The 27,617-nt window shown below is 33.8% G+C and overlaps 1 protein-coding gene across 4 annotated transcripts; it reads left to right on the top strand.

The window, feature by feature from the left end:
• Positions 1-1,881: 1,881 nt before the first annotated feature.
• Positions 1,882-15,161, top strand: LOC136205164 (putative pentatricopeptide repeat-containing protein At1g53330). Of its 4 annotated transcripts, XM_065995654.1 has the most exons (8): positions 1,882-2,058; positions 7,319-7,537; positions 9,970-10,048; positions 10,334-11,778; positions 11,869-11,965; positions 12,101-12,129; positions 12,982-13,010; positions 13,150-15,161. In XM_065995654.1, exon 4 carries the CDS (start codon positions 10,356-10,358, stop codon positions 11,736-11,738), a length of 1,383 nt encoding a protein of 460 aa, XP_065851726.1. In that variant the 5' UTR covers positions 1,882-2,058; positions 7,319-7,537; positions 9,970-10,048; positions 10,334-10,355; the 3' UTR covers positions 11,739-11,778; positions 11,869-11,965; positions 12,101-12,129; positions 12,982-13,010; positions 13,150-15,161. The 4 variants fall into 4 exon arrangements, with proteins under 4 accessions (XP_065851726.1, XP_065851725.1, XP_065851727.1 ...); XM_065995653.1 differs by lacking the exon at positions 7,319-7,537; XM_065995655.1 differs by lacking the exons at positions 7,319-7,537; positions 12,101-12,129.
• The last annotated feature ends 12,456 nt before the right edge of the window (positions 15,162-27,617 follow it).

The raw sequence follows: 27,617 nt of genomic DNA, 5'->3' as shown, positions 1-27,617 counted from the left end.
GGGTACATTTTTATATTTTATTATCTTATAAATTATATTTTTAATTATTTTTAGAATTAATGTTATAGTGTGAATAGGTGTAAATACTCAATAGTTATGGTAAGGGTCAAAAGTCAATTATGGCAAATTTATTAGCTTTCCTTAATTAGCTTTTTGCATATTATATAAATACCTATAGATAAATGATACAGAAGAACATTTTCCAATCCTCTCTATTACTCTTTACATGGTATCATAGTCTTATTAAATTCTCGGCAAGTGTTTTTGTTCTTTTGGATTGCGGTTTTCCAAAAGAATAAAAACATGATATCAAAACCTGATTTGACTTCAATTTTTTGCCCTTTTGTGCAATTTTTTTGGATTTTTCATTTGGCTTCAATTTCTTCTCTTGTGTGTAAAATTTTTAGGTTCCCTGGTTTGGCTTCAATTTCTTCCATTATGTGCAGAATTTTTGAGTTGTTTCTTTCAGCTACTGTCTACCTTTGTAATCTAGGGTTCCAAGTCTTTAGATAGTTCTTCAACCACTATCTCCTCTCTGTTTTGACTTGTCTATTTGGTTAATTTTCCGCTGAATCTCCTTTTGTACATTGACATTCCTAACAGCCTCCTACGTGTTCTTTAACTGAGTTTTATTTATCTGTTTCTGACAAACCCTAATGTTTCTATATCGTCTCTCATGTCCGATTTGTTCTTTTCAGGGCCTTTCGTCTTATTCTTCTTCAATAGATCATCTTCATCTAATGAGTGAGATTAAAAAAATAAAATATAAAGGTTGTAAAAATGACAAAAGAAAATAAGGAATGGTGAATCTCATACACTCCTTTGCCTAATCAAAGTATATTATCTTCAATTTGGTGTTTGAGCATTGAAATAAAGAATATATGAATTTTGGTTGACATATATATTTTAAAAATATTCGACAGTAGAGAGAGAAAACAAGAGAGCTAGATATGTCGAGAATAAATTTTAAAAATATAAAAATGTATTGTAATATTTAATAATAGTTTTTAAGTGTATAAATAAAAATAAATTAAAAAACATTATAAAAATCAAATTTTAGGTATCGATGATAAAGTTTAGGTATCAATAATTTATTTTTGGGTTAAGGTGTAAAAATACCCCTAACGTTTTGGGTCAGGAGCAATTTTACCCCTAACGTCTAAAATGGTGCAATTTTACCCCTAACGTTAGAAGCCAAGAGCTATTTTACCCTTAACATTAATAAATTGGGTCAATTTCAGAAATACTTCATCAAACTGTCTTTTTTGTCATGAATCTTGTTATCTACACTTCATACGTGTGTCATTTTATTAGTAACAAATCACAGACATTCGTTGGGATGTGAAAAAAATAAAAAATATACTGTCTTTTTGTACGGATTAGACAAAAAAAATTTCAAAAAATCCACCGAATTTATAAATATTCATCTCAAATTCTATTATTAAATTATAAAAAACATAAAATCCTTTTTTTAGAACGAATTATTATGCGATTGGTGTAGAATAATGAATAAACATATCTGTGTTTTATAATAGTGTCTGAAATTGACCTAATTTATCAACGTTAGAGGTAAAATTGCTATTGGCTTCCAACATTAGGGGTAAATTGCACCATTTTAAACGTTAAGGGTAAAATTGCTTCTGACCCAAAACGTTAGGGGGTCTATTTGCACCTTAACCCTTTATTTTTTCTTTTTTAGGGAAAGAAATCAATGGGTTTTATTTGATTTTAGCTAATTTATATAAAAAATGACTAAAATTTGGACTGAATGCATAACTAAATATTGATTTGGGCCAAATAGACTACAGGGGCAAATTTGACATTTTATTCGATTTACAAAAATAGAGGCACTTTCTTCGTCAAATCAACGCAGGCTAATCCCTAAATTTTCCCCTCCCCAATTTGATTTCACCTCTGTTCACCCCAGCCCCATAATAAGCGATTCCCGTCCAGCGACTCAGGCCGTTCCTGCAGCGTCCACCGCCGGATAGCACCGGTTCTTCGTCTCCGGCTGGCCATCTTCCTTCTTCTTCTCACCAAAATATCTTACAATTCAAGGTATGGAAACCCTATCAATTTCCAAATATTTATGTTTTTCAATTCCTATTCTGCTATTCATTTGGGTTAATTTGGAACTGAGTAATGTTATGGATCAATCGCTAGTTTCCGTCACTGAACTATGGAAACTTTTTCTGTAGTTTAATCGGCACTGCTTAATTTCTTCATTTATTCGACTCCTTTTGCCTTTTGTTTTCAAAAAATGTCATTATTTAAAATTAATTTGGAATTAGGTCAACAGTTTAATTTTTTTTACTGACTACAATTAGGTCTACAGTATAATCTGTAATGAGAAAAATGGGGTGATTCAGACTTCTAGCATTTATACAATAACTTTAATATATGAATTAAGAGCTAGCTTAGAGTATAAGTCTCAATCTAATATTGTCAATTACTGATTGGTGATGTTGATTAAACTTAATGTTCCAACAGATGGCTATAATAGATCTTGTCCTTTTGAAAGGGTTGCAAACCGGGCAGGGATTCTCCGTCCTCTTTGGGGATCTGCCCTGTCGGAGACGGGGAATCCCCGATTAGAATTCCTATGGGGCCGGGATGGGGATTGTTTTGTCCCCCACAAAAGGACGGGGATATCTTACCTTGTAGGATCCCCGTACCCATCCCCGATATGCCCCACGGGGATCCCCGCGGATTCCTCGATTAATTCACCTCTTAACATTTATTTTTTGTTTTTGTATATATTTTTTGTGATTTTTTTTAAAGTTATTAGGTTAGGTCAATCTTATTCTTTCTTTCCACCACCTGATTCAAACTCAATCTTAATTCTTTGTCATTATACTATGCCAAATGCCAAGAAAATAGAGAAAAAATAGAACAATTTTTTTTATATATATATAGAAAAACAAAAGGAGACGGGGAATGGGGATTCCTGCAGGGATGGAGACAAAATTTTCCCCTTTATAGTTCAGGAAATACACAAATTTAATTATGCACTTGATATGAAAAAGATGTATCAATGTACTAAGACTTAGACATTAAACCAGATAACAAGGCACAATAGATGTTTGGTTTTCCTTGTGTACATCTATTTTCATGGCAAATTTTGAGCTATTTTCATGAAGAAAGTCAGCACATTTTCCATCCGTTATCTGCTAAAGGAAGTCAATTAAAGTAATGGGATTGGATATGACTAAGTTAAATATGTTACATAAATATTGGATATGCCTAAATTAAATATGTTTGACCTTATCATAAAAATTGCATATGGCGAAATTAAATATATTTGACCTAAACATAAAGATTGGATTGTACTAAATTAGTCAAATGACATCTCATGAGAGTAGTTATCAAAATAATTATTAATTACTAATATTCAAAATTAATTCTCTGTCTCTATATAAGGCCTATCTTCTCCTCATACTCGGTCTCAGAAACTTCTTTTGTTTTTTTTTTGCAATTCACATGTTGTTACAATAAGTCTACACCTAAAAACAATAGAGTTACTCAAGAAAATTATGGACAGAAGCTCCATTGACACTGATTTGATGGATGTATATATGATTGATGTTGATATAGTTGAAGGTGATATTGGCGACACCGATGGGGTTGACATCGACATGGTTGATATCGATATGGTTTACACGGATATGATGAATATTAATACTGATATGATGGAGATCGATATGATTGCTACTGATATGACATATTAGTTATCATGATATACTTCTAAATTATGAGGAATATCTCTTTGAGTTTCTTCTTCTTGAAGTATGGAAAAAGCATTCTTAATAGAATGTAGAGGTGTAAGAAGTAGCAAGTGCTTGCGTTGAGGACCATATACGTCATCAAGTCCATTAGGAAATTTGAAGAGTTTGGGTTCCTCCGTATAGAGATCAATTGCATCTAATTTTTTAACCACTAATGTCCTTCCCACTATTCCCAATTCTATGTCAAGGGTTAAAAACTTGATGATGTATAAGGTCCTCAACGCAAGCAATTGGTACTTCTTCCACCTGTACATTCTATTGAGAATGCTTTTCCCATACTTCAAGAAGAAGAAGCTCAAAGAGATATTCTTCATAATTTCGAAATAGATCATGATAACTAATATGTCATATCAGTATCAATAATATCGATCTCCATCATATCGGTATCAATGTCCATCATGTCCGTGTAAACCATATCGATGTCAACCATGTTGGTGTCAACCATATCAGTGTCACCCATATCAGCTTCAACCATATCAACATCAATCGTATATCCATCATATCAGTGTCAATGGATCTTCTGTCCATAGTTTCTTGAGTAAATCTATCGTTTTAAGTGTAGACTAAGAATTTAATCTAACAATATGTGAATTGCAAAAAACAAAAGAAGTTTCTGAAGAGAATACGAAGTAGGAGGAGATATAAAAACCTAACAATAAACCTGTAGGCCTTATATTTTCAATATTAGTAATTAATAATTATTTTGACCATTACTCTCATGAGATGTCATTTGACTAATTTAGTCCAATCCAATCTTTATGTTTAAGTCGCATATATTTAATTTCGTCATATGCAATCTTTATGGTAAGTTCAAACATATTTAATTCAGGCATATCCAATATTTATGTTTTGGTCAAACCATAGTTATTAAAGGCGCGCCTAAGGTGCGCCTATGGCGCATGGCGCACCAGGCGCATGGCGCACCAGGCGCAGGCCTTGGCGCCATGGCAGCCCCATGGCGAGGCGCAATCGCCATGGCGCGCGCCTGGTGCGCCATTTTGCGCCAAATGCAGTTGCCAAAGGCGCACCAAGGCGCGCCTTGGCAGTTAGAGGCAGTTATGGGCAGTTTTTTGGTAGTTACTTTATATATCTGGAATGGAACACATGTTATATTAACAAAAAGTATTAAAAAGGAGAGAGATTATAGGTTTTAAACTAAGTAGAAGACGAAGAGACTCTTTGAAGAGGAAGAGACAGAGTCATTTGAAGAGTAAGAGACAGAGTCATTAAAAGAGGAAGAAGTTTACTAGAAAGAAAACACATTAAACGGATTCAAACAACAGAAACAAAGAAGCCAAAGGGAATTCAACTTTGATGATCAATAGTTTGATGATGCCTTAGATGAGGAGTGTGATAGTGATGATGAGGAGTGATGGATTTGTAGAGTTTTGATTAGGAGTAGAACTTAGGAATTAGTATTCAACTTTAAAGTTTTCTAATATGGGGTTTATTTTGCATTTTAAAATTTATTTATGCTTAAGATATTTTCATGATTTAGTTTTATGTTAGTTTTATATTTTTATAATTTTTATTTTTTTAAGTGCGCCTTGTCTCACTTTGGCGCGCGCCATCGCCATGCGCCATGGCTCCAGGACCCCTTGCGCCTTAGTGCGCCATGCGCCTTTAATAACTATGGGTCAAACATATTTAACGTAGTTATATTCAATCCCATTACCTCAATTGACTTCCTTTGGCAGATTAGGGATGTAACACGTGCAACTTTCTATAAGAAAATGGCTCAAAATTTGCCATAATAGATATACCCGAGTTGGACTTGGTAATTTCTGGTCCAACTTCAAAAATTCATATCTCCTTCTACTCGTCCATTTTAGCTCCGTAAGCAGTCTCTGGGTTCCTAGTTATTGTGTCAAAATTTCGTAGTTTGATACCCCGAAAAAATCGTCAAAGTTAGAGGTTCGGGTTTCTTAAAAATTAGGTTTTCTTTCCCACTTTTGTATTTTCTTTTACTCTTTTTATTTCTTTTTTGTGTTTCCTTATTTTTATTTCATCTTCAATTTATCAACTATACAATATAATTATAATCTATGGTATTTATTTACATAAAAATAAAAATTACACTCCAACAATTGCCCCCCTCCCCCCTTTCTATGTGTAATGCAATTTGTATAACAAATTAAAATTACACATGAACGAAATCTTTGTAATTTTAACCTTCAATTTTTAATTTTACAAAAATTGACTTCCAAACTCTCAAAAAATTTCATTCACCACACTTTTACTCCTCCAAGAATTCTAAAAGAAAAGAGATCTCTTCCCTTTCCTCCACTCAAGTGTTTTATTTCAGCCGTCTTACTTATTCAGGATCTCCATCCTAGTCTTCTCCTTTATTCAAAGCCTCTCGTCTCATTTTTCTTCTATAGATCATCTTCATCTAACCAGTGAGATTAAAAAAATAAAATATAAAGGTTGTAAAAATGACAAAAGAAAAAAAAGGGATGGTGAATCTATGCTGCCTAATCAAAATATATTATCTTCAATTTGGTGTTTATGCATGGAAATAAAGAATTCTATAAATTAAGGTTGATATATATATTTTAAAAAAATATAACCAATCTTTAAAAAAAAAATATATATATATTTTAAAAATATTCGATAGTAGAGTGAGAAAACTTGAGAGCAAGAGATTTCGAGAATATATTTTTTTTTAAAATCAATTAAAAATATAAAAATGTACTGTAATATTTAGCAATAATTTTTAATTGTATAAATAAAAAATTTCAAAAAAATATTATAAAAATAAATTTTAGATATCAAAGTTTAAACATGATAAAGTTTAGGTATTGATTTTATTTTGGCTAATTTATAAAAAATGACCAAAATTTGAACTGAATCGATAACTAAATATTGATTTGGGCCAAATTGACTTTGCTTGCCAATATAAGGGGCTAATTTGACACTTTATTCTATTAAAAAAAAATAGAGGCACTTTCTTCGTCGAATCAACGCAGGCTAACCCCTAATTTCCTCTCCCCAATTTGATTTCAGCTCTGTTCATCCCAGCCCCATAATAAGCAATTCCTGTCCAGCGACTCCGGCCGTCCCTGAAGCATCCACCGCCGGCTAGCACCAGTTCTTTGTCTCTGGCTGGCTGTCTTGATTCTTCTTCTCACCAAAACTCTATCAATTTCCAAATATTTATGTTTTTCAATTGCTATTCTGCTATTCATTTGGGTTAATTTGGAACTGAGTAATGTTATGGATCAATTGCTAGTTTCCATTACTGAACTATGTAAGCATTTTCTGTAATTTAATCGACACTCCATATGATCTTTCGATCGATGAGTTCACAAGAAGCTGACAAAATGTCATTATTCAAAATTAATTTGGAATTAGGATTGAGTCTTCTTATAATTGTTTTTACTAAGTACAATTAGGTCTACAGTATAATCTACAATTAGGTGATTCAGACTTTTTATACAATAACTTTAATATATGAATTAAGAGCTTAGAGTATTAGACTCAATCTAATAGTGTCAATTACTGATTGGTGATTAAACTTAATGTTCCAACAGATGGCTTTAATAGATCTTGTCCTTTTGAAAGGGTTGCAAACCGGGCAGGGATTCTCGGTCACTGTTGGGGATCTGCCCTGTCGGAGTCGGAGAATCCCCTATTACAATTTCTATGGGGCAAGGATGTGGATTGTTTTGTCCCCCACAAACAGGATGGGTCAGGGACGGGGATATCTGACCCTGTAGGATCCCCGTACCCATCCCTGATATGCCACCACGGTGATCCCTGCGGATTCCTCCATTAATTCACCGCTTAACATTTAATTTTTGTGTTCATATATATATTTTTTGTGATTCTTTTTGAAGTTATTAGGTTAGGTCAATCTTATTCTTTCTTTCCACCTGACTCAAACTCAATCTTATTCTTTGCCATTATACTATGCCAAATGCCAAGAAAATGGAGAAAAAATAGAATTATTTTTTTTTATATATACTGGTGGGACCCCTCCCTAGACCCTCGCTCAGCGGGGACGCGTAGTGCGACCGGGCCGCCCTTTATACAGAAAAACAAAAGGAAACGGGGAATGGGGATCCCTACAGGGATGGAGGCAAAATTTTCCCCTTTATAATTCAGGAAATACACAAATTTAATTATGCACTTGGTATGAAAAAGATGTATCAATGTATTAAGACTTATCAAATTAAACACTGTATTTTAAATTTGGACAAATTTAATTATGCACTTGGTACAATTTATCAATTAATCTGCTTCAATTTTTTTTTTTTGTTGTTGTGATTATGATATTGGCTTTAATTGCCAAGAAATAATGGGTACATTTTAAGTTGTAGACGTAAAATTCCAAAGTAATCCTAGAGGCGTTAGAAAAACCTAATCAAAGAACAAGTTTGATTACCAACGGAGTAATCCAAATCCAACAAGGATTACAGCCTCCTGTATGTAAAAAAAAAAAACTGTATGGTTTAGGTTTCCTTTATATTGATTTTCTGATCCTAACGTATCCATGGTTGAGCAGCAGAATCTGGCATTAACATTAAGGGAGAGACTGAAAGAAGCATATAGAAAAAAGATCCGTTGGGAAAATGGAGAAAATTGGCATGAGATAATTTATCTCGGCAAGTATCAATACGGCTCATTCTTTGGCCCTTCTGTGATAATCATGGCGACCAGAAACTAACTCTTTATTAAAAAACTTGTTGTCCAAGTCTTTGGGCTCCATGAACAAGACGAAAAAAATTCGAAGGCTTAAGGAAACAAGAGTTTACTCTTTCCTACTTTCGGATAATCCAGAATTGAACATGAAGCCAATTCCACCGTCTAATATGATTTCTCCTCCTGCTAATGGCCAAAAATTAGATTTTCAGAAAAGGGTTTCGGTCGGTAAATCCAAGCTTCCATCCACATGTTTAGAAAAGCAAGAGATATTCGTTTTATTATATTATTGGATCATCGAACTCCGTTCCGCGGAATATCTGACCCATGCGCCTAGAGACCAAGTGACTTTCGTACGTTATTCCCAACAATCGGACTTTGGTCGATGATCCAATAATGGGATATTTTAATTTTTAATAAATGGGAAATTAAAAATGCCGCGCGAATAAAAATATAGGAAATCTAGGATAAGTCCCTTGCTTTTTTTGAACCTGTGGATGGAAGCTTGGATTTGCCGACCGAATTCCTTTTCTGAAAATGTAATTTCTGGCCATTAGCTGGAGGAGAAATGTTATTAGTCGGTGGAATTGGCTTCGTATTCAATTCTGGATTATCCGAAAGTAGGAAAGAGTAATCTCTTGTTTCCTTAAGCTTTTGAGAAATTTCTCTGTCTTGTTCATGGAGCACAAAGACTTGGAAGACATGTTTTCAAATAAAGAGTTGGTTTCTTTAATCAATCTGGTCGCCAAGATTGTCACATAAAGGACAAAGGATAAGCCTTAATGATCCTTGCGAGAGAAATTATCTCATCCCTATTTTCATCATTTTCGTGACAGATCTTCTTTCTGTATGCTTCTTTCAGTCTCTCTCTTAATGCCAGATTCTCCTTCTCAACCATGATGCGTTCTTGCTTTGCAGTTTGCGAAGGATCGGAAAAGCAATAAAAATGAAATTCAAAATTTATGAGTATTTTATTTATAAATAAGAGGTTGTAATCCTTGTTGGATTTGGATTACTTCGTTCGTAATCAAACTTGTCCTTTGATTAGGTTTTCCTAAGGCTTCTTAGCAATTAAAGGCAATATCATAATTACACAGAGAAAAATTGAAGCAGATTAGTTGATAAATTGTACCAAGTGCATAGATTAAATTTGTCCAAATTAAAATACAGTGTTTAATTAAGTCTTAATTCATCTCTTTCATAAAAATTCAAGGTTGCCCACCACCTATGTTGCACGGACACCGCGAAACGTTATTTCTAAAAAAATTTAGTTAGGAACAGACACAAAACATGGAAATGCTACCAAAAAAAGAGTTTCTTTGCAATATAGCCCCCCATGTCTAGATCCAATGTGAATTAGGATTTTCCTATTCTAAAAAAAAAAACAAGGTTTAATTAAATTTATTCCAAATAAGAATGTAAATCCAAATTGGGTTTCCAAATTCAGATAAGTCTTATTATCACCATTTCCACATGGTGATAATAAATCTTGAATTTTTCTTTCTTTTATCTGATTCCAATTTCCCCCTTTTTCCTTCAGTAATTTAGTCTTCACTTTGCCGCGATTTCGATATTCTCAGTCTCACCCCCACGGCCAGATCTTCCATCCACACTGCGAGGTATGTGCTCTGCTGTCTTTTCCTATTTCTCTTCTTACCTTCACAATATAAACCCTAGACTATCACTTCACATCATTCTAATATTACATTACACTGAGAGATCTGTTAGCATTCCTCAGTTTTCTACAAGTTTTGTGTTGAGATTCTTTCTCAAATTCATTTTGGTTTTAACTATTTTATGTAAATTCAAATTCGAATGTTTTTCCTGAACTTGAATTGTAAGGAATGCTGAATCTTTAGTTGTAAAAGATGCTGAATATAGATATGAAATATTATTTTTTATAGATTGCTATTGGCTTGGAAGAAAATGAGCTTGCAGAAAACCATCTCCTCCTTCAGGCTTTCTTCTCTTCTTCGTATGCAGAAGGACCCTAAACTCGCTCTCAACCTCTTTCGGAATCCAAACCCAACTCTCCCAATTTGTAACAAACCTTTCCACTACTCTCTTCTGAATTACGATCTCATCATTACCAAACTTGGCCGTGCCAAAATGTTTAACGATATGGAGGAAATTCTCCTCCAGCTCAAAGGGGAAACACGTTTTGCCCCTAAAGAAGCTTTCTTTTGCAACATCATCACTTTCTATGGCCGATCTGGCCTCCTTAATAATGCGCTCAAAGTGTTGGACGAAATGCCTAATTTTAGTTGCCAAAGGACTGTAAAATCTTATAATTCCTTGCTAAACGTGTTTATGATGTGCAAAAAATTTGATATGATGAGGGAGCTTTTTGTGGATATTGAGGCACATTCGAGACCTGATACTTGCACTTATAACATACTGATTCGTGGGCTGACTTTAGAGGGAAGATTGGATGATGCGTGGAAACTGTTTGATGAAATGCGGAAAAGAGACGTTATTCCGGATTCGGTGACATTTGGGACATTGATTAATGGCCTTTGCTTGGAGTCGAGATTGGAAGAGGCTTTCAAATTGAAGAAGTATATGGTTGAGGTACATGGAGTAAGCCCTGACAGATATGTCTACACGTCCTTGATTAAGGGACTTTTCAGGGTCGGTGAGGTGGATTCAGCTTTTGTGCTCAAGGAGGAGATGGTTAGGGATGGTGTCAAATTGGATGCAGTAATTTATTCTACTTTACTTGATGGTCTTCTTAAGGTTGGGAGAAAAGAGGAAGCTTTTGGAGTCGTTGAGGAATTGAAATCAAAGGGCTGCAAACCGGATATCGTGACTTATAATGTAATAATTAACGGGCTGTGTAAGGACAAAGATTTTGAAACTGCTTACAAGATTTTGGAGGAAATGAAGGAAAAGGGATGTAAGCCGGATATTATCAGTTACAATGTGATACTTAGTGAGTTATGTAAGGATGGAAAATGGAGTGAAGCAAAAGATTTGTTTGAAGATATGCCAAAACTTGGATGTGCACCTGATGTTGTGTCGTATAGGATTATTTTCGATGCCCTTTGTAATGGGATGCAGTTCAAGGAAGCAACCTTTGTTTTGGATGAGATGATTTTCAAGGGTTTCGCTCCTCGTTCTCCTCATTTATGTAAATTTGTTAACTTACTGTTTCAGGAAAGGTTGGATGATTTGTTAGTGTCCGTTTTGACTATTCTGGGGAAAGCGGATTTACTTGACATGGATTTCTGGGAGATGATTCTTGTCATGGAATTTAAAGACAATATTATGCTTCCTTGCTCCTCCGATCCGACGTTGTTGCTAGTTTAATGGTTTAGTGAAGAAGATTATCCAATAAAAAAAAACTCAGGTGAGCTTCCCTTTCGTTCTTCATCTGAGTTTGCTTTCCCTATTTTGTATTTGCAAATTTGATTTTATATTCTCTTGTTTTTTTTTGCAGATGGTTATCATGGTTGGTTCTTCTTCACAAGTTTGCGGGTCTGAGCCTATGAAGCTAGCTCAAACGTCTAGTTCAGTCTCCTAACTCATTTTTCATGGTAATTTCTATCTCTTATTTGTTCATGTTCAGTATCCAAGCGTCTTATTCATGTTTGGCTCTTGTGGATTGTGCGATTTTAGTAAGACATGATGTCTGATTTCAACATCTTTTATTTGATTTGTTACTGGTCCAGGGTGTGAAATTCCAAGGAGGCTTCAACATGTAAGTCCTTTAATTAAGTTAAAAGCTATGTTGCACGGACACTTCTTGTAGGCAGCATTTCCGCGTTTCGTGTCTGTGCCCGTATCCGTTTTCATTTGAAGGCTATTTTATGAAGGTTATGTTTTAGAAATAAAAATTCCCATTCCCATTTCCGTTTCCATTTTCATTTCTGTGTCCGTGCCTGTGCAACATAGGTTAAAACCAGTGCTTATTTCTGTTATATTGATTAAGCAAATAGGATTTAGTAGTTTCGATTGTTAGCTGTCCTTTTGTGGAACAAAGTTTTGAGAAAATGAATTTATAACTTCTGATACAGAACAACTGCCTGTAGTCATCCACACGCTGTTGTGGTGTGTGGAAACTGCCAGACCGTTTTGTGCCAACCTATCGGTGGGCGTGCCAGGCTTACAGAGGGTTGCTCATTCGGGAGAAAGGGCGATTGAAGTTGAATATTGTGCTTTGCATACTGCCAGTTGATGGAATTTTCCTTATTTTATTCTGTTCTCTTGTATTTCCGTTGTATTTCTCCCGTTGAAATTAGTTTGCCCAAGCTCGAACGTCTTGCTCATTCTCCTAACTCATTTTTCATGATAAATTCTATCTCTGTATTTGTTCATGTTCAGCTATGTTGCACGGAAACTGAAACGGATACAAAACGGACACCGGGAAACGTTATTTCTAAAAACATTTAGTTAGGAAACGGTAATGGAAACATGGAAACGCTACCAAAAAAGAGTTTCCGTGCAACATAGTATCCAGATGACTTATTCATGTTTGGCTCTTGCGGTTTGTGCGATTTTGATGAATAATGTCTAATTTCAGCTTCTTTTATTTGATTTGTTACGGGTGCAGGCGGTGAAGTGCCAAGGATGCTTCAATATGTAAGTCCTTTAATTAAGTTAAAAGTACTGTTTATTTCTGTTATATTGATTCAGCAAATAGGATCTAGTAGTTTGAATTGTTTAGCTATCCGTTTATGGAACAAGCTTTGAGAAAATGAATTTATAATTTGTGATACAGAAGAGCTGTCTTTAGTCATTTGCATACCGTTGTGGCATGTGGAAACTGCAAGACTGTTTTGCGCCAACCTTCCGGAGACCTAATGGCAGAAGATTGTATCATTTGACACTTTGATAAAGCTGGTATTTACTCGGTTAAATCAGGATATCATGTGACTGCTTGTCTGGTCCTGGGTCATCTTCAACTGAGCTCGATTGACTCTTGGACTACTGTTTGGAATTTTAACATTCTCGCCAAGGTGAAGCATTTCATTGGCGGTGTTGCAGTGACTTTCTTCCCAATTGCGCTATGAAGCATTTCATTTGGCGGTGTTGCAGTGACTTTCTTCCCAATCGCGCTAACTTAGTTTTGTGGATTGCTGTTTTGCTACTGGATTGTTGGAAAAGACTGATACTGTGCCGGTCACGTTAGGGGTGGATACTTTTGGAGGATCGGAAATTTGAAACCGACGTAATAATAAGCCCTGGAATCATCGATTGGTCCCTGTCCAGATTTGTGTTCGGAATTGTTGGAGCTGTTGACTGATTTCCAACGGGCCAATGTTATTTGTAATTCTTCCCTTTTACCTCCGCAGCCCTGCTTATATGTTGTGGATCCGCCCTCCCTTGATCTTCTGAAGGTCTATATCGATTTGCGAGTGTTATACATATAATTCTCTTATACGGGGCTTATGCCATACAAGAAGCCCTTGGGATGCCATGAAGTTTTTTAAGGAGTCGTATGCAAGTGGCTATATTCCAGATACACTAACTTACTCAATTTTGCTATATGGCTTTTGTGGACACGGACATCTTGACGTTGCCTTATACTTATTTCATGAAATGCAAATCAACAAGTTGAAGCCCGGTATGTTTATCTATAATATCCTCATTGATTCATTGATTCTTGTTACAAACGTGTTTGATGTGATGATGAGAAAGTGCATTAATCTTGATGTGCATACTTATAACATCTTGATTCATTGGTATTGTAAGGAGAAAAGGATCTGCGAGACAAAGAACTTACCCGTTTACATTTATTCCAGAATAAGGGAACTTTCAATTAAAAAAGTTGCTTTGCCTCGCAGATCCTTTTCTTCTTACAATACCAATTAATCAAGATGTTATAAGTATGCATATCAAGATTGATGCCCTTTTCTCATCATCACATCAAACACGTCTGTAACAAGAATTCAATGGGGATATTATAGATAAACATATCGGGCTTCAACTTGTTGACTTGCATTTCATGAAATAAGTATAAGGCAACATCAAGATTTCCGTGTTCACAAAAACCATGTAGCAAAATTGAGTAAGTTACTGTATCTGGAATATAGCCACTTGCACACGACTCCTTAAAAAACTTCATGGCTTCCGAAGGGTTTCTTGCATGACATGGGTTTCTTGCATGACATAAGCCCTATATAAGAGAATTATATGTATAACAGTTAAAACTTTTAAGAACCATTTCTTAAAAAAGTTGCTTTGCCTCGCAAATCCTTTTCTTCCTACCATACCAATTAATCAAGATGTTATAAGTATGCACATCAAGATTGATGCCCTTTTCATCATTGCATCAAACACGTTTCTATAGATGTCCAAGGTAACACAACTGGCTTCGGTTTCCTGTGTCGAGACGGGCGGGTGTTGTCCGAGCTTGTCATGTTAGCTCCGTTGCTGGTTGCTGGGATCCGAAGTTGGAAGAAGCTCGTGGGTTGGGGGATAATATGTTATGGGTTCATAGTTAGGGTTGGGATGCTGTCGTGGTTGAGATGGACGCGAAGGGAATTGTGGATGGGTTCAATAGTCGTCGTGAAGATCTTTCCGAGTTTGGCATGCAGCAAAGCTCTAGTCGTTGCCTTGTTAGCTTATTCCATGTTTACAGTGTTAATTACGTTAGACATGAGGCTAATAGGGTGGGGGATGTTTTAGCCAAAGCCTCATTTCTTGTTTGGGATTCGGCTCCTTTTTTGAGACAGGCTGTTTTCGTCAAACCAAATCATGTTTTAAATTAATTAATATTATTAGATGTTGTGATTAATTCTAAATAATTAGTATAAGCTTTTTAATTAGTGTGAAAAAATGAGTATGATATATTGATCATAAAATGTTATTGTCATCTACTACCCAGTTATTTGTACAACTACTTCTCCATTTGTTTTCAAATAAATGAATACATCCAGAGGCGGATCTAGATATTTCCGATATATCATAAAGTAGTGACGAATACACGATTGCTCTGATGAGGGAGTTAATTTTACACTAATTATATTCCGGACCCTCGCTCAGTGGGGACGCGTAGTGCGACCGGGCCGCCTTTTTTTATATTATTTTCTGAGCTAATTTTTTGTTCGACATATAATTTTGATGGGCTATTTTGCATTCCAAACCCTCAATTTGCTAGAAACAGGGGATCGGAACCACCACTGGTAATGGTGATTTCGGAGGTTGCGGTTCCGGGCCTCCCCTGGCACTGCCCCTGCCATAAAGAGTACGCTTCCAATAAGTTTGCTAATTTCGCCCATAAGGACTAAATCTTGCCAAAATTAAAGTATAGGGATCAAACTTCACCAATATAAGTTCAGGATCAAAACTTGGTCAAATACATGGGTAAGAATTATTATTTTGCCTATGTATAGAGTTTGATTATTTTTAATATCCTAAATAGTAAATACCCTTATCGTTACGGGCTACATTCAAAATATAATACGATACGTCGGGATTGCATTCCCCATCCTGCTCTTCTACTTATTGGAGATTCTCTGTTTCCGTTCTCAAAATCTAAATGGGGACAATTTTTATCCCCATGGGATCCTTTTTCCCGTTTCATTATGTTTTTCTGATATATATAAAATATTTTATTCTACTTTTCCACCATTTTCGTGGAATTTGCCATTATAACGATAGATAATAATATTATATTTGAATTATGTGGCGGAAAGAAAGAATGAAATTGACCTAATCTAATAACTCTAAAAAGAATCATATATAAGAAAATAAGAAATATGATCCCCGTGGGCTCATATTGGGGATGGGGATTCCCACATGGCAGGGATATCTATCCCTGTTCCTGCACTATCCCCGCTTGGAGGGAATCAAACAATCCCCATCTCTGTCTTGAAGGGATTTTAATTGAGGATTCCATGTTTCTGTTGGGTTAGATCCCCAACGTTGACAGGAATCCCCACCCAAGTTTACATTTCTAGGTTAGGCACTTGTCTCTATTTGCTCTTTAAAAATTGGCTTAATACATCAGAAGCTCACTGAACTTGGTTCAAAAACCTAATTAGATCATTGAATTTACAAAATGTCTTGTTTATCTTTTGAATTTATTTACAGTGACATATTGACGTATTGAACTTGTTTATGGTGATTTATTGATCATTTGAACTTTAAAAAAAAAAAAGTAATATGTATTTCAATTTGTCCAAATCTTTTCTTGCTTTGTAACATGGACTAACACATCACTTTATGCAAAATCCGGTGGCTAACAAGACTTTAGTCAATTCCGGTGAATTATGTATAACATTCTAAGACTCGTGCAATACATCTTATGTATTTAACTTACTTTTTTACAACCAAGTGATCAATTGATTACATTTTATACAGGTCTAGGGAGCTAACTGCACATTTTATGCAAGTTGGGAGGCTTATCAAGACACTTTAAAAGTTTAAAGAACCAAACCAATCAAGCATTTTAAACAAGTTCGGAACAAATGATGTATTAACCCAAGCCTTTATTATCTTAACCATGTAATTTCTCTCCACTAATAGAAAATCTACATCTATCTACATGACATTTGTCTTGTAATAGGAAATTTTTAATTACAATTAGGAGAATTGTTAATTAAGAGTGAATAGATAAGTGTACGTTGTGTGAACTTAAAGGTTAACTCAAGACGGTGATTTTCCATTCGAAAATAGTAACTATGATCAACAACTTATTAAATCTACCTCAAATACTATTAGATTGATGCTTGGTTAGGAAAAATCCCTAATAGTGCTTGAAGGCATTAGACGCTGTGAAAACCAAGGTTAAGCCGTAACCTGGACCACGAAGCCGCACTATCCGGTTAACGTATATGATTAACTAATATGCTCAATTGACTTGTTTACTTGATTAGGTTTCAGAATTCAATTTCTCTACCCAATTACTTGGTTTTGGTTAGGTTTCTTAGATAGAGGTAAGCATTGCTTTTAGTTAATTCTCATTTACTCCTATAACACAATCCAAACGCTCATTTAATGATCCCTATTTGCTAAACACAGTTCACTGCCATCCTAGCCTATAGTGTTTTAGCTCATGTCTGAGCTAATACGCGGAGGCATAATGGAATGGGTCGAATAAGAACTTGTATTCATGAAGTTGAAGTTTATTAATTCAAGAATAAGATGTAGGAAGATGGAACTTGAAATCAAATAAACTGAACTTGATTCATAAAAGGTGAAAAACAATTAAAATGTCAAGTTTGCTCAATGTGATCATCGTAATTTATATCGTTTTTCGTATTTAATTTGTCACACCCGACCCAAAACGGCATCAGGTATGAAAGGAAGATAGGATAGCGAACACCTATCGGTCTGAAACATGAATCTATTTTCTAATAGATAAAAATTTATTTGGACTACCTAAAGTTTTATTAATTATTTGGCTTGGACTCGATAATTCTATCAAGCTTCCTACGTATCCTGAACGTCTTTTAATATTTAAACCGGGAATCAAAGCCACGTAGTTCTACCCATTTTAGGTAGTTCTCTTTAACTTATTTACACACTGCTTGAAATTAATAGACTTCATTTTATCACTACTACTATTCATAATATATTTACCATCCCGATCTACGAATGCGACTCATCAATTTTCAATATGTTAAAAACTTAATTAATTTCCTAAAAACTTAACTTAATTTCGGAATATACCAAAAACGCTTATTCAGACCGTCTAAAATTTATTTATTATTTATTTAATATACGCGAATACTTTATCGATTCGACAATATAAAATTTAAACTTAAAAACCTTAAAATCACGTTATCAAATCAACTCAAATCACAGATAATTATCGATATCATTATATCGGCATTTAATCAAAACAACTCGTAACCAATCAAACGTTTAATCAACCAAATCCGTAATCGATGAAACGCTTTATCAAGCCAAATTTGTAATCAAACGAACTCGTAATTAATCAAATGTAAAACTTTATATCAAAATCAACTCATAACCGAAGACATAAACCCTTATATCAAAATCAGCTCAGAACCGAAAACATAAAACCTTATATCCAAATCAGCTAATCCGAAAACATAAAACCTTATATCCATTCTAGAGTTTCTCCTCTTATATATCAATCCATAACCACATATATCACATAATCGAGACGTCTCTTTAACCTTGCCTAATCTCGTATTGGTCTTACCCCACACTTCGCTGCCAATACCCGACTAGGTCTTTATACTGTGTACATAGGTCATGTTCCTCACTGAACATGGTCTTCAAATATCAAAATCACCAATCTGGATTACTCTAGATGGATATAAAACTCATAAAATAACAATATACTCAAATATCTTTTCACAATCAAATTTCCAAATAATTCCATAACCATAAACCATTCACCTTCAATTATAACTATTTCGCAAATAAGCACAATTATTCAAAATAATTTACAGACAAAATACCAAAATCCTTTAAAATTAATATTCTTTTAATATAAGTAATAAAAACTCGTATAAAATCATCGATTCATAATTTAATCCAACTTCAAGAATTAAATAGCTCAAAATATTCTATTAATAAAATTTAATATCGTTTAAAAATAAATATTCTTAAAGGAATATTTTCGGTCACCGAAAATAAAATTCTAAACTGAATAATTAATTAGAACTATGAATACCATTCGACTCGTTAGACCACGTTAAACTACTAAGAGTATATTCATCCAAATCTTACATTCAAATTATTCTACTACTTTTACATTCAAATTTATATAGACTCTATTTAACAATTATTGGTATTAGTCCTAATATATAATTTATTTTAACTCGATAATTTAAAGTCACTAAAATATTAATCAAAGACTTTTATCAGACTATTTTTGTACACTTTTATCGAACTATTTTTATTTATTAACACTAAACTGGTATCGTTAGTTCCGACTTAAGGTTCAGTTAGACTTGTGATACTACTAGGACTCTTCTTAATACTAATTTATTTTCAATTATCAATATATATAAAATTGAGACTAACAATTTAGTATCTAACTAGAACTTTATTAAAAGAAAATAATATTAAATATTACCTTTTGTAGACTTTTGTAGACTGTTAAGAAAGACGGTCTAATGCATCAAGCGTTAGAACTCTTGTATGTCCACATGAAACCATTTGCTCTAATTCAAGGTCGTTAAATTTTTGCTTAATTGAAGATTCAATCCGGATAAAATTGGACCTATTTTATCTTGAATTTGTATCTTGAAATTGTTAAATAATGAAAGTTTCCTATATTCAAAAACAAAGTAAACTTTCTCCCTTTTGATTTCATTCCTTTAAAATCATAAAAAATAAAACAATAATTTGAAAAATATTAAGACACAAAACTAATGTTAATGCAAATTGTTTTCTCAAAAAGTAAAACAACTATTTCAAATCATTATATTAAAAAAAAATGAATTGGTACAAATAAAGTTGAAATATGAGCTTTGAATATTGTTGTGTAAAAAGAGGATAAAAGAATTCATTTTTTTTAAAAGAGAAAAACGATTTCTCCTGGGATTACCCTCCCCAAAAAAATTTCATTCCCCATCCCTATTCAATTATATAGTTGACGTGAATAAGAAAAGATTAGACATGTGGATGTATATGTAATATAATTTAGACAAGTGTTCTTTACTATTTTAAAATAAGGACATGTAATAGGACACTTGTCCTACATGCTTCTTATTATCATAACTTATTATTACTATTATTATTGTTTTTATTTTTATAAAAACCCGAAAATTAATATTGTTAGTGGAAAAATATTGGTTTAGATCCTCTTGATTTGTAATTTCTCTTAAAATTTACCCAAAAATTTTAATTTATACATAAACATATTAAATTGAACCCAACAGTGTAGTTAAAATAATAATTAATTATTACTCCAAAATATATATCGAATAATTTTAGACACGGACGTTACATAATTACTAGTTATTTTGCATCATTTTAATAAATTTTAATGATAGTTTCTTATATTTTCATCATTTTTTGTATCTAAGTCACTTTCGTGTGTTTTTCAGACACTTTTGCAAGATTTTCGGCACAAATAACCAAGTCGGGACTTAAGACGACAACTAGGAAGTAAAATGGACCAAAAAAGAGAGTTTTAGTGACATTCAACATGCATCTCGTTGAGATGGAGCTGACAGATTACATGTCCAATTGTTTACACTAGGACAGATTTGACATATTTTTGTATTTTCAACTTATCTCCCTCATACAAACTCGGATTGAGGCGATTCAAAATGAGTTGGAAAGCTAAGAGAAAGATGTACAAATGACTAAAAATAATCATCTCCAAATTTGAAGTGTATCAGGCCCAGAAAATTATCCAAAGTTGATAAACATGTTAAATCGTATGATTCCTTTCTCACCTTTACACATTTTAACTCCTAAATTGTCAAAGTCTTCCACCACCCTCTCTTAAAGGCTGAATTCAGAAGATTAGAGAGTGGGAGGCCATAAGGAGATTTGGTCTTTAGAATTATGTGTGTCATTTAAAGACACACCAAACTTAGACTTAATTCGTCCCTCTATAATGTCATTTTGTTGATTTTTCTCTTCAAAGATCAGTTGTATTTGTTGTTGTGATTGTTGTTATTATGCTCAAGTTTTTGTTTGTGCAAAATTTCATCCAATAAAAGTAAGTTTCAAGTTACCGAAGAAGTTCGTTCGGCAATTGTCATTACGGTTTCTTCTAAACTTTAATCTCTTTTATTACTATGAATTCCATTATCTATCTTTCTAAGGTGTGTTTTAATATAATCGTGAGCTAAAACCCCCTTAACTAAGACTAAAAGCGGATCTTAACTTTAATTATGTGATAATTACATTTGACCTATTTAAGTTATGTTTATTCTTTTTGAGAACTAACTTATGTTTCTTAATGCTTGTAGGAGATGGGCCAACTTCTTACTTGAATATAATTAATTGTTTATATTGACCGTGATTAAATTGATTAATCGAAATTCATAAGTTGGACCTAATGACCATTTAGTGTGGCTTATTGGTTTTCCAAGGTTTTTCATGAATCTTATTACAAATCTTAGATTTATTACTTGAGCCGGACCAAGGGAAAGTAATAAATCGAAGGGTTGGAATTAAGAAAACTTAATGCTTCTTTGGATTAATTACTTGAGCTGGACCAAGGGAAAGTAATTAATCAAAAGTTTAGAACTAATTACTCGAGTGGTTTTTCTTGAATCTTAAGTAATCACTTTAGCCAGACCAAGGTAAAGTAGATTAAAAAGGTTTAGATTAATAAAACTTAATGATTCTCTAGATTAATTACTTGAACCAGACCAACGGAAAGTAATTAATCGAGAGTTTAGAGCCAATCTCGAGAATCTATTAGTTAATAAGAAAAATCGCCATCTTAAAACGGATAAAACAACTTAAAAGGGGTTAAATGTTATTACCAAGCAAAGAGGAAGCGAAGCTAGAAGCCTTAGTTTCTTTCAATATAAGTAATCTCTCACCTAATTTGTATAATTTTCATTTCATTTCTTGCTTAAGTCTGAACTTGGTTGTCTAATAAACTCTACATTTCGATTGTTTAAATAATAGATAGTGAGCAAAGAGATTAATACTTATAATCACCATCTGTTGGTCCCTTGTGATTAGTTCCAAGGGGGGGGGGGGGGTTAGGAACTAATGTAACTTTTTCGCTTTAATTGCACTGACTTAATTTAATTCTTTGAGTTTCGCAACTCAGTTTTGGTCAGCGTGGCCGAGTGAGGCGTAAGACGGTTTTAGTCAGATACTGACTAGAATTGTTTTACTTGTGAGTTGGAAAATGACACTTTTGTAGTCAGCTTCCAACTCAGCACTCTGATTTACTCAGTGTCAGCTTAAGCAATTTATATACTGAGTAAAAATAGCAAGCAACACATACAGATATATATTGAAGGAGAGTTAGAAATTACTCAGCACGACTTATCCTGGTTCGGCCTCTCCGCCTACGTCCAGTCCCCAGAATCCCTCCGGGCTTTTTAAATCCAATATTGAGCTCTTTAAAGGTAGAGCACAAACCGTTTACAAGGCAGTTGAATATGCAAGAGTACCGTCCTCTATTCGTCTACTCAACTCCACTAAGCGCTACAACCCAGCACTTAGATTTTCTCTACCACTGAGTACCAAACCGAGTACTCAGCACACTCTCTCAATACTATGATTGATATAAGATTGTTCTTTTTTAAACAAAGAACACTTTAGATGATTACAGAGAGAATCACTCTAGCATTTACACAGGAATAGAAATTTGGTGTAAGATCTCTTTCTTGTATTGATGTGCTTTTTGTATGTATGCTCTTATTCTCTTTTTGTTTTCGCAATCGGCTTTTTTTGGATCCAAGAAGTATACTTGTCCTTTTATAGTTGTATTCTGAAGACTTATCCATTTGAATTCTGGATTTGTCCGTTGAATCCAAACGGCTTCTTTTTGCGACAAGGCTCTGGTTAGCTTCAGATTTGCAGGCCAATCCTGTCGTCTGAATTCCGCAAGCGTCAGGTTTGTCTTCTTCTCACAAGTTTCGTCTTCTTGTGCCAGTTTGTCTTTTAGCGAAAGAACAGTTGACCCATGCATCTCGAAATTGGCTTTTGCATAATTCCAAGGTTTCTATTATTGGTGCAGACAGTTGTCGGAGCTTGTCTTTTAGCAAACGGATCATTCGCGCTGTCCTGAAGATTACTCAACATGACTTTGATAGCCGTTGTCTTCGATTATTGCTAATTCAGATACTGAGTTCTCTTTTACTCAGCTTCCATGGTCTGCAAGACATAGTTCTCAAGAAGACTCCTCTACTTTTGATACTGAGTTGCGTTCCATTCAGCTTTGTTGACTAGCTTGATCTTCAAGCTTTTGTTCTGAAGATGACTTTTCTTTTATCACGCCGAGTTACACTCTACTCAGCTTGTGCTGTTTTCTCATGCTGTCTTCGTCATGTCTTACTTTTTATTTCTATTTCCATTTATATTTATACTCAACATTGAACAAACATATTAGTACAATTAAATCAAAGCACTTAAATTTAATTGTCCCGTAATCATGGATTAACTTAAATAATTTTGTCAAATCAAAATCATGTGGAAAGGTGTTTCAACACCATCCTCGTGGGAACGATACTCTACTTTCACTTTATTACTTGATACACGATTAAGGTATATTTGCCTTCACATGCACGTATACGTAAAACACGCATCACTTAACTAAACTGATAACAGAATGAAAACAATAAATTAAACTGAAATATAAAGACAGAAAATAAAACTAAACTAAGACTAAGCATAAATCTACTCTACGGTAATTAATTGATTCCTATTACATAGTTTGAGCTCTTATTAATAGTACTTTATGTCGCCTCTTAGTCTAAATAGGTCTTCTGGCCTCTTTAGGGTCGAAATAGAATGATTGGAGTTGGATTCAGATTGGGCTTTCGATAGCTGGAATCCTTATAGAAAACTGTTTTGGGTCGTTGCTCACCGAGCAACTTGGCTTCTGCTCACCGAGAAATGATCTAATTTATGTTGATCCGTGTGTTGACTGCCTACTAGTGCGATATTGTCGAAGAATGAATGTTGCTCGTCGAGCATTACTAGAAGTTGCCCTTTTCATCCCGTTTTACTCCGTTTCTCGTCTGTTTGTCCTTGAAACAACTCAAAGCACCCATTAGACGATTAATAGGTAGAAGACATTACAAACTAGGAAATTAAGGCTAGAAAAGCATATAAAACGGGGCTAAACTATATCATAGACTCTATATAATATGTCGATAACATTGATCATAACAAGTATTCAGACAAGAATACACCAAAAGAGGAGGACAAAGACAAACCATTTAGCAAGAAGATATGTACGAGCTTCTTAGAAAGGAGGCATTGGATAGACCTGGTGCATACCACAGGTATTCGACCTTATCTGACACATGCACAACTTTATCTAAGGAGATTCAAAGTTAGTCGATGCCCAAAAGGTTCCGTATTCATACTTTTGGCCAATACGGAGGCAGTGGAGATCCGGTCAATCATATCAAAAATTCCAAGCGAATAATGGAAGCCACTGCCGCTATAGACGCAGTACTTTACCACCTTTTCCCTAGGGGGGATATATGATATCATATAAAATGACATCATACACATGACATCATCATAACCCTCAATATTATTAAACCATGCGTGATAAAACAAACATTCAAGTCCTTTAGAAGCTTATATTCCCCTATAAGGGAACGTTCGATACAACTAGAGTTCCACATGGCAAAAGATTTCTCCCAGGACAAGAGTCCTAACATGAGAAGGAAATCCTAAGACCAACAGGACTCCTAGCAAACGAAGGATTCAGTTAGAACCCTATATATAGGCAGATATAACCAAATTCTAAGGTATGTTAACTATCATCTCACGACTAGTCCTTACTCTTCAACCCTTCCTAAATCATCTATATTGGAGCGCGTTTGTCGGACTCCGACCCCTCTCCAACCTTGGTTATGTTTTACATTTATATTAATCATAAGTCAACAATAAATATTAATCTTAAACCCCACACCTTAAACCTCACATTAATATGTGATATTAATCTTAAACCTTTTATAATAAACTTTATTATATTTATAATTATACATAATATGTATGATATATGACGGTTGTCGAATCCACCAAAAATAAATATAACTTCGCAGCCCTTAGGCTTGCACAAGGGTAAGCAAAGGTCGTACCCAAAGGACTAATACTAATCTAATTTGTAAATATAACCAAGGAAATGAATAAAAAGTAAAAATGGGGAATTGGAATAGATGATTTCTAAATTAACAAAAGTAATGAAGTTGAGTTGAAATTGAATAAAATGATTAATTGGAATTTCAACTAAGGGATTCTCAGGCAAGGAATTCAGTTAGTCTTGATCATTGACAGAAATGATGTTTCTTCTAAATTGCATATCAGACTAGTTTGGTATATTCTTCCTAAATAATGAATTAACCAAGTAAGACTGTAGTTAACTCCTAATTAACAAATAACTTTACCTCAGCGGCTAAGATTCAACCCGTTAACAGCGTTAGGAATTAGAAAAACCTAATCTAAGCCAACCGATTCTCAGCGATATCGATTCAGAAACTTAATTACTCATTCACTTGATAAGATAAAGTCAAAAATAGATGTATTAATGTCACATGGAGAGTTCTCAGTTGTCAATCTGATTATCACCAAATACAATCTAGATTTCAACTTTATAACATCAATTACTACTAACTCAGATTTAACTAAATAATGACTCGTTGATTATCTAGTTTAATCAGATAGCTGTATGCCAGTTTAATCAAATGAACAATCGGCCGTATTATTCAAAAGCAAACTAACAATTGAGATAAAATCCCTAAACATAGTGAATAAAGGGAAAATACTAGAAGAGAAACGATCTCACAATACTTGAAGATTCCTGCCTCTGAATTATCCCTTAACCGAAATAAAGGGTTTAGCTATGAATAGCCATAAAGAACAAAATAAATGTTTCTGAGTTTTCCAGTATGAAGAACGATCTCGGAAAAATGTACGTAAAAAGTCTAATAAAAAAGAGAAAGAGATAATCTAATCTAAAAACCTAATGTTTTGTAAATAAGATATATCCCTCCAAATTAGCTAACAAAAGAATATCTTTCCCAATCACAAATCTTTTCTAATCTTCTCATATCCTTTATTTTCTGCCTTCTTCTTTGAGTAGGAAAGAGTCCTGATCAATCTAAACATCATCAGTTCGGAGGTCTTAGTCTTGGGCAAAACTAACTCCAATTTCGTTTCAGCTCATTTGATTCAGCTAGTCTTGGGCAAGACTAACTCCATTTTGTTTCAGCTCCAAAGTTTCTTCAAATTAAGTCCAATTCTGCTCCTTTTAATCATTTGAGTCCTGTGGAAACAAATCATACCAAAACAAGCAATAATATCCGAAATAACACTAAATTAATTAAATAACCTAGCACTAAAATGGACATTTGAACGTTGAATTGGACACTTATCAATATACTATATATATATATATCAAATATGAATTTATAATACATATAAAGGATTGGAATAAAAAAATCTGCGAGATCTAGGTTGCAGTTTATATCAATTAAACAAATTGTTAATACATCATTCGTCTTTGAACTTGTCTAAAAAGCTCAATTGGTCCTTCAAACTTGTATGGTGTTTCGATAACTCAATATTTTGTTCAAGTAAAAGTTAATTAATTTAATATTTGTTATTTCACTAATATTTTAAATTATATATTCAGTGGAAAATGAGTTGATTGATTTATCCATTAGAAGCAATACCGTTGGAGGAAGCAAATGGTTTGCAAACTCGAGTTAACTAATTTTAGCTTTATTTCTCTAACAATTCGGTTCACCAATTTCTTTATTTATATTTAGTTTGAAATTAATATTTGGGATTGTAAACAATTGTTTTTTTTGAATCAATAAACAATTGTTATTTATTTTGATTAAGAATATTTATTTCGTAGAACCTATTTATTTTGCTAAAATAATTTGATATTTATTTTATTGCTAGTATTACTAGTAGAGATTATTAGAGATATATTGTTATTTAGTTGAAGGTATGTATGGTAAAACATTTTTATATTTTATTATCTTACAAATTATATTTTTAATTATTTTTAGAATTAATGTTTTTTTTTTGAACAATTTAGAATTAATGTTATAGTGTGAATAGATGTAAACACTCAATAGTTATGGTAAGAGTCAAAAGTCAATTATGGTAAATTTATTAACTTTCCTTATTTAGTTTTTTTCGTATTGTATAAATACCTATATAAATGATATAGAAGAACATTTTCCAATCCCCTCTATTACTCTTTACATGGTATTATAGCCTTGTTAAATTCTTGGCAAGTGTTTTTGTTTTTTTGGGTTGTGGTTTTGCAAAAGAATAAAAACATGATATCAATATCTGATTTGACTTCAATTGCTGCCATTATGTGCAATTTTTTTTTGGGTTCTTGATTTGGCTTCAATTTCTTCTCTTGTATGTAAAATTTGTAGGTTCCTGGTTTGGCTTCAATTTCTTTCATTATGTGCAAAATTTCTTCTTTCAGCTTCACTATCTACCTATGTGAGTAGATTGTTTGGATCTAGGGCTCCAAGTCTTAGTAGTTCTTCAACCACTATCGCCTCTCCGTTTTTGACTTGTCTGTCTGCTTAGTTTTCCGCTGAATCTCCTTTTGTGCATTGACGTTGCTAACAG

Source organism: Euphorbia lathyris, chromosome 9 (genome assembly GCF_963576675.1).
Source record: "Euphorbia lathyris chromosome 9, ddEupLath1.1, whole genome shotgun sequence".
Lineage (NCBI taxonomy): Eukaryota > Viridiplantae > Streptophyta > Magnoliopsida > Malpighiales > Euphorbiaceae > Euphorbia > Euphorbia lathyris.
This window is presented reverse-complemented; position numbering and strand designations above follow the sequence as displayed.

What these genes read in the sequence shown, in the direction of transcription:
- LOC136205164 (XM_065995655.1), top strand. Translation starts at nt 10,356, where the DNA reads ATGAGCTTGCAGAAAACCATCTCCTCCTTCAGGCTTTCTTCTCTTCTT.